Source organism: Lipotes vexillifer, unplaced genomic scaffold (genome assembly GCF_000442215.2).
Source record: "Lipotes vexillifer unplaced genomic scaffold, Lipotes_vexillifer_v1.1 scaffold426, whole genome shotgun sequence".
NCBI lineage: Eukaryota > Metazoa > Chordata > Mammalia > Artiodactyla > Lipotidae > Lipotes > Lipotes vexillifer.
In genome coordinates this window covers 4,428,177-4,436,437 of record NW_006779491.1, presented here as the reverse complement: position 1 = coordinate 4,436,437, position 8,261 = coordinate 4,428,177, and the positions used below count along the sequence as shown (strand labels likewise).

Here is an 8,261-nt window from a genome sequence, read left to right as displayed (position 1 = left end):
CCCCCTTGCTTTCCTGCCGCCCCCATCTCTAACCTGCTCTCCTGAAATGGCCTCTTAGCAGGCTGCCTTCCTTCTGCTCTTGCCACATGCCTGTGTGTTCTCAGCAAAGCAGCCAGGAGAAAAAAAAAATCTCTTAAAATGTGAATTTTATGTTGTCTTGTTTCATGTTCTTCAGTGGTTTCTCATCACACATGGAATAAAACCCAGTGTCTTCCCGTGGCCCATAAGACCCCCTGTGGTCTTTCCCTCCCCACCCCTTGACCTTATTTTCTCACTTCCTTAGCTTTGCTCACTCCCCTGTGGCATGACTGGTCTGCTCCCCATTCCTCAAGCACATAGAGATGTGAGAACATGGGCAGTCAAAATGTCAGACCCAGTCGAGAAGAACTCCCCTAAAACCAGGAGAGAGAAGGAAACTTGGGATGAATCATTCCTGAGAAAGTAGAGGGAGACAGCATCCAAAGCCCACTTTGGGAGAAGTTGGTCTTACACATAGACCGCCCTCTCTAGTCTTTTAGGAAGAGAGACACTAGGATAGATACAGAAATAGCTGCTGGGTCGTGGGCCCAGGTGAGAAGACTGGTGAGGGGACAAGGCCTGAGAAATGAGCAGATTAGGACAACAAAACCCATCACAACAAAGCCTCGCCTTAGGACAGGAGATTAATGATTTATTCATCCATTCGTTCAACAGATATGTATTCAGCACCTGCTATTTGCTAGAAACTGGTGGTAGGTGTTTGCTTGGCCAGTGAGCTTAGGAACCAAGGATATACTCACCCAGTGAGACTTCGAAAAAGTGTCTTTAGGTTCTGAGTCTGTTTCCTTCTCTCTAAAAGTGAAATAGTAATGATACCCGCTCTGTTGATTAAAATAGTTATTTATGTGTTGCTATAAAGAACTCTCCTTTTATCAGATATAGGAGTAACACTGGAAGCTCTTGTCAGGAAAGGGACCTTGTCTGTTTTGTTCACTAGTATATTTTGCCATTTATGGAAGTGAGCGTTTATGGAACAAATGAATGAATGAATGAATATAACTGATTCAGAATCATTTTTGGAAAGGGGATACTGCTGCTTCATTGATTTTGAGCAGCTACTGGATAGCTTCTTACCAGCAAAAAATCCTGTGTATCTCATGCAACAACAGTTGTATCTTGGCTTAATGAGATGGTTTTACCATGTGTGCCCCAAATGCAGGAACTGTCCTCAAGTACATGGTGTAATCCATCTGTAACATGATGATCAAAGCCATTTAGGCGCCTCTGCTCCCCTCTACCTTCTCCATTGCCTTCTCTAGCCCCGCTCCTCTCATTGCCTTTTGCACCAAGCACTGAGCTAGTCACATAATTACTCCGAAACACGCCGGCTTATAGGCTGGGTACCATTTATCTCAGATGCTTCTGATAAAAGACTCGAGATCAACACAGATCTTGACAGACTGGAACAATTAGCTGAAGTGAAGGAGATGAATTTGTCAACGTAAAGATAAACACTGAGGTCTAAGAAGTGACTGGCAGAGACTGGATGAGAAGAAAAACCTAGCAGCTGCTCCTTGCTAAAGAAAAATACAGCAAATTAAAAGAAGCAAGATATATCTGAGGGGCAAAAATCTGGAAGAGGCCATGTAAAAATATCTATCTTCAGTATTTTTTGCATCAACATTTATTTAATATTTTTATACTATGAAATGAGTTCTGTAATAAAAGAAGAGAATCAATCTCTCCAACTAAAAGAAAAGTAGGATATCAGTATATTCTTTCAACTTCAGCTGAACTAGTAGCAGCTTCCCCATTGCTCACCAGTCTCCAGATCAGGAAGAATGGTTGATGACACTGGCTTGAATCAGAATATCCTTCTTTTCTCGATCAGTTCCTTAGTTCCCATGTTGTTCAGCTTTTCCATTTGGTCAAACGTAAATATTTTCTCTTTACTCTTCTCAAGAATTGCTGTGCCAATGATCTTGTGCCTCTGGCTTAAGCTTTTAAAATTCTGGCATTCATTGGACAGTATTCTAAGTGATTTACCTGCATTATCGCATTCAATCTTCATTACAATCCTATAAGGGAGGGACTCTTGTTAACCCTATTTTTTAGATGAGAAAATGGAGATTCAGAGTGGGTTTAGTCACTTCATCAAGGTGTCATAGGTAGTCAGAACTCTTAAATCAGGCACATGTGACTCCCCTAAAACTGTGGTCCTTAGCCCTGCCCCTCCAAACGTCACAATTAAATCTGATAAGAGCCAAACAGGCACACAAACATGAAAACTTTCAAAATACTGGGGAGATAATATCAGTTCAAGATGAGCATGATTATTTACGGCCAGGGCTATTGCTTTGATCTGAAAACTCCTCACTGCCCAACCATTATACACGAACAACATCAAACTCCATGTGAATTTCTCTACATTAGGCAAGAGGCAAAAGTGCCTCTTGCCTGATAAAAATGCTTGCCGAGAAAGCTCAAAACCCAGTAGCAATTAATTATTGACAGAGCATGTGAATTAGAGATAAAAGAAGAATCCTTCCTTCTCCACACACGCAATAGTAAATAAATTTAATTATGGTAGGGGAAGCTGAGGGATCTTCGTCTGTATTAAGTTTTATTAGCTGAGACATTTAAAAGCATGTCATCATAACAAAGGGTCTTGTGTAATCCTAAATGTACCACTTTGGTGCAAGGCTCGGAAGTGAATGGACTTAATGGAGATGGATGGAGCACGTGGTGGCAGATGGCCTGCTGTACCGACAGGTACAAGTACGTCAAACTCCTTTAATCTCTTGAAGTTCCCAAGTAAGACAAGGCCCCTCTGAAGGCAAACATGGTTGGAGGGATGGGTTTGGAGAAGCAACCATGGGAAGGAAACCAAGAGATACGGGTCCTGGTGTGGGATCTATCACTGGCTCACTGGGCAACCTTGGGAGCCAAGAAAGAAGAAATGCCACGTATAAAACTAATTCTATGCTAGATGCTGTCACACTGTATGTCACACTGTATGTCATTCGTTTCATCCTCAACTGAAAAAACTTGAAGTAAGTTTTAGGATTTTTACAGATGAGGATAATAAGGCTCAGGGATGTGATTCAACTTGCTGAGGTCACAAAGCCTGTCTGATTCCCTGTCTCTGGGCTTCAGTTTCCTCATTTGCATAAAGATGCCTTTGGATTAGGTTAGGGGTCAAGAAATGTTTTCTTAAAGGGCCAGATAGGAAATATGTTCAGCTTTGCATGTCATATAGTCTCTGTTGCAACTACTCGACTCTGCTGATGTAGATGCAAAAAGCAGCCACAGAAAGGAATGTGTGGCCATGTTCCAATAAAAGTTTATTTATAAGCATTGAAATTTGAATTACATATAATTTTCACGCATCACAAAATTTTAGTCTTATTATTTTGTTTTTTTCCCCATCGTTTAAAGATGAAAAATCATTCTTAGCTGCGGGCCATACAGTGACAGGAGGCAGGTAGTACTTTGCCAACCCCTGGGCTAGATCATCTTTGAGGTCTTGTTGAGCTCAAACGCTTTCTCAAAGCCACTACAACAATCATATCCTTGATTTATTAAGATCTTACACATGCCAGGTTCTGTGCTAAATGCTTTAAAAGCATTATCTCCCTTAATCTTTTTACAACTGTGTGAAGTAGGTGCTATCATTATCTTCATTTCAGAGATTATAAAACTAATACATAGAGAAATTAAGAGTCGATCTAGGTTAAACATGACTGGTAAGAGATAGAGCAGAAACTTAAATGGAGGTGTATAAGATTCCCAAGAATGAATTGTGCAAGCTTTATGCTGCTTTTTCTGATAATACTATCATCAGAACTATAGAGGGATATATAGTCCAAAAGGAACTTCCAAGTGTACATTGGAATTTTATTGGGTAGCTCCTCACTGGGCTATTTATATCAGACATTTCGTGCAACAAGTTCAGTTATTTCTGGACAGGAATAATCACTCTTCTGTTTTCCTCCGTCTTCCAGAAATGTGATGCCTAAGACTTTGGATGGGCAGTTAACCATGGAGAAGACACCAAGTTACTTTGTGACAAATGAGGCCCCCAAGCGCATCCACTCCATGGCCAAGGACATCAAACTCATCGTGGTGGTGAGAAACCCCGTGACCAGGGCCATCTCCGATTACACCCAGACACTGTCAAAGAAACCCGAGATCCCCACCTTCGAGGTGCTGGCCTTCAAAAATCGGACCCTAGGGCTGATCGATGCCTCCTGGAGTGCCATTCGAATAGGGATCTATGCTCTGCATCTGGAAAACTGGCTCCAGTATTTCCCCCTCTCTCAGATCCTCTTTGTCAGCGGTGAGCGACTCATAGTGGACCCCGCCGGGGAAATGGCCAAAGTACAGGACTTTCTAGGCCTCAAGCGTGTTGTGACTGAGAAGCATTTCTATTTCAACAAAACCAAGGGGTTCCCTTGCCTAAAGAAGCCAGAAGACAGCAGCGCCCCCAGGTGCTTAGGCAAGAGCAAAGGTCGGACTCATCCCCGCATCGACCCCGATGTGATCCACAGACTGCGGAAATTCTACAAACCCTTCAACATGATGTTTTACCAAATGACTGGTCAAAATTTCCAGTGGGAACAGGAAGAGGGTGACAAATGAGGCTATAGAGATGTGGAGGGAAGGCTGGTGAATAGCTAGGGAGGCTCCTTACCTGAGTCCTGAATCCCCCAGGGTCTGCAGCCTCAGCCTTGCTGGGGTGCCAAATAGATCTCTCCTCCTTTGTCCAATCAGGATTGCTTCCAACGCTGTTGGCTCAGGCAAAGGGATGGATCCCATGGCATACTCATGAGGGTACCAGGCCTGCCTGGGTAGCAGCATCTGGTTGACCAGATGGCCACCAGAATCCACTGCTAATTCTTGTCTTCTGCTGGTTCATCAAGTCTGAAGACAGGATACGTAAATAGTTGTCAAGGTCAGAGACAGTGGCATGAATGTTTGTTTAAATGATAAGAAAGAAAGGAAGGTCTACTTTTGGCCGGAGTCTCTCACTTTCATCTGGGAAGCCCGAGTTCTAGCCCCATATCTGGCAAAGGCCCCTGCTCCATCAACCTCTGCTTTGGCATCTTGCCAGAATACTAATTGTGGCCAATTGCTCCAGGACTCCTAGGGAGCAAGGTCCGCCCTCTTCAAGTGTCTCTAACCTTCTTCTTAAAGGTCTCGTCCCACAACCTTTGACTTACTCCCTCCTCACCTTATGAAGGCAGAGGCATATGCATGTTTCTCACCAAAAAAAGCTGACACCCCTGGAAGCCTTCTTTCTAAGAGCCCCCGAAGGGGGGTTGAGTCTCTCTCTCTCTTTGTGAGTATCCTGGGCAGTGGAGAAGCTTAGCCTGTGCCTCCCTAGAATCAGAATCACAGGGCTGCTGTCCGAGCAGGGGGGTTGCAGCAGAGCTCAGAGCCCTGAGGTTGGGAAAGATGAATGCCATCTCTGGGAGTGAAAAAAAGAAAGCCAGTCATTTTGGTGGGAGGTCTCCATCCCTGAAGACCCTCAGCCGCATGGTTCTGACACATGCTATCAGGATGGGCTCTGTCCGTTAGGGTCCCCAGAGGGGCGAGGACCAGAGAGCTGGCATGTCTTTTGTCATGAATAACCTTTAGTAACACAACCCACAGGGGATCGGTCACCATCCTTCTCTTTGTCCCACCGTCTCCCCTACATGGTCATCTCGTGCTTCATCTGCTTAATCCAGAGATGGCACATGTTGGGGCACGTGACAAGAGGGCTGACTCCATTTATCAGATCCAGTGTATGGGGGTGGGGGAGGGTAAGGGCTGTCTTCAGACACCCCCATCAAGGGCTGCTGCATAAAATGTCCCTTCCCATTAGTTTGATTCCATTAAAATGCAGCATTTGACATAAAGCGCTCTTCACAGATCTCCAAAACCAGGAACTGTTGTAGCAAAATTGGAAATACGTATGAGTGGGGGGGAGTGAAATCTGTTCGGCTGTTATTAAACTGTCATTTCTCCCGCTAACTGAAAACTGTGTTGTTATAAAGCTTAATGCAATCTGATTCATGGGTTTTGATGGTGTGTTTGTATTGGTCACCTCCATTCCCACCTCTACCCCTACCCGCGAATTCTGGGAGTATCCCTTCTCTGGGATAGCCAGAAAGACCCAGATTAGAGAACCTTTCAGGGAATTCTGTGTGCAGGTCAGGATGATTCTTGAAATAGCACAAAGGAAGCAACTGCTGTAAGGGGTGCGGTTACACCTATGTTACTCCTATGTGGTTACTCCTATGTTAACCCATCCCGGCAAAGAATGGACTGATGTGCCAGATTCAGAAGCAAATAAATTTTTTCCAGATGAGAAAGTGGTTATTGAGCTGAAGGCAACATATATGCCTTTACTACCAAAGTGAAAGAAGATCAATATAAAAATACGTACACACGCACCCATCTACACCTACTTGAAGAAAGACAACGCCTGCTTAATCAGAAGAGTGTACTGTGGGCTAGCTGATTTGGGGCCTTGTTTTATAAGCAAAGCAAGGAGTGAATCTAGTTAGTTACACACCAGAGGCAGATGTTTGGTGTTTTCAAGCTACAGCTTCCTAAGCTCCACTGCAGGCTTTTTAAAGGATCAGAATTTCTAGGGTAGGGCCCAGACATCTGTCCTTTCAAACATAGTCTTATGGAAGGTGGGATTGAGAATGAGGGAAGTCTCACCTGTGTATTTCTTTGTCCCCTCATCCTCCTTCCTCCCCTCCTTTTAAGCTTTTGTGGGGATTACTTCCGAGAGACATGTCCCCTAGGGTTCATGGCTTCCTTGAAGGAATAGGTCTCTTTGGGAGTTCAGTGACAACGAGGTAAGGGATGATCTTATAACTTAGGAGGTCAAAGGAGCAGCTGCTGGTAGGAAAGCTTTAAAGATGTTTTTCCACCAGCTAAGGATGAGCATTACTCTAGCCTACCAGCATCTCTTCTATGGTGAGTGGGCACCCATTAGCTCAGCCCCTCAATCACACCTACTCTCCATGTGCCATCTCCCTGGCTGTATGCCTGTCCCCATAAACCCAGAACATCAAGACCTTAAGTGCTGCTTAAAAAGAAACCTAGTAAGTATGCATCCTCACATAAATAGGACAAGCAAATCCATTTTTAAAGTGGTTAGCCCATGGTTAGGAAGCCATTTTGACCTGGGAAGTCAAAGTGGGGAAACCTCCTTAAAGAATTTATCTGCTCTTGCATAGAACAGTAGGCTAAAGTTCTCTGGAGAAATAGGGCAGAGGCCTAAGCCTTGAGATCTGGAGGATTTTTATTTTAAGCATCTGTTTGGCGATATGGTTGAAAGCTCATGGCTCTGAAAAGAAATGCCAACTTGACATGTTTAAGTTCTCTTTTCGGCAGTGTCTCCTCTAGTTTGATCCTTGTGACTTGGAGCGAGTCACTAAGCCACGTCCCCTTCTTCCGTGGGGAAACTTGACAAAGGAATTAACTCCTATCCAGAAAAAGCTAAGTCAACCTACTAAAATAGAATCAGGTTAATGATGCTTCCGCCCTATTTAAACACGAGCATGGCAACTCATGGGAGACTGAATTTTGTATTTGATTTCAATTAGCAAAACACAAATTATATTTAATGTTCTATTCCCTGCCCTTGCCTTGAATGGATGATTCACAGCCCTGGAAAGGCTGCTGCGAGTGGTTCGAAGATAAAGAAAGGGAGAATTCATCCTTCCAAGTAGTGCAGCTGGCATTGTTCTCGTGTTCATCGCTTTTTGCAGGTAATAGTCTGTACCTGAAGGGTATGAATGCCTTGACCTTATAACTGAGACCTCGCAGCTCAAAACACAATAGCAATAATAACAAAAACATTCAGCATCCCTATTTATCTTTAGACTGTATATGAAAACCCTGATTTCAGAGTTGGAAGGATGTGGCCATTCACTGGGAATTCCCTGCAACTTTATGAGCCTCTTGGACCAAATTTTAAGTTCAGGAGTACGGCCAGCACATTCCCATGGTACTGGGAGTCTTCATCTGAGTTTCATGTCTTTAAAACGCCAGCCCCTTGGTTCTGGCTTCCCGATCCTTCCAGCCTGTCTTGCCCCTTCCCGTTTGCCCATCCTCCACCTCATCCCCATCCCCCCCCCCCCCCCCCCCCCCCCCCCCCCAACACCCATATACACACACACACACACACGCACAAACCCAGAAGCTGTTGACTTGGCAGTTTTTCATTCTTTATGGCTCTAGGGACAGGGTTAAATTGGGGTTTTTTTTTTTTTATTCTT

General features: G+C 44.2%; 1 protein-coding gene across 1 annotated transcript in view; it reads left to right on the top strand.

Moving 5' to 3' along the window:
• The window catches only part of HS3ST4 (heparan sulfate-glucosamine 3-sulfotransferase 4), a 411,880-nt gene extending 407,260 nt beyond the window's left edge, over window positions 1-4,620 (top strand). Inside the window, exon 3 of the mRNA XM_007452839.1 lies at window positions 3,984-4,620. Within this exon, the coding sequence (XP_007452901.1) occupies window positions 3,984-4,620 (637 nt within the window). The remainder of the gene's footprint in view (window positions 1-3,983) is intronic.
• Window positions 4,621-8,261: the final 3,641 nt, after the last annotated feature.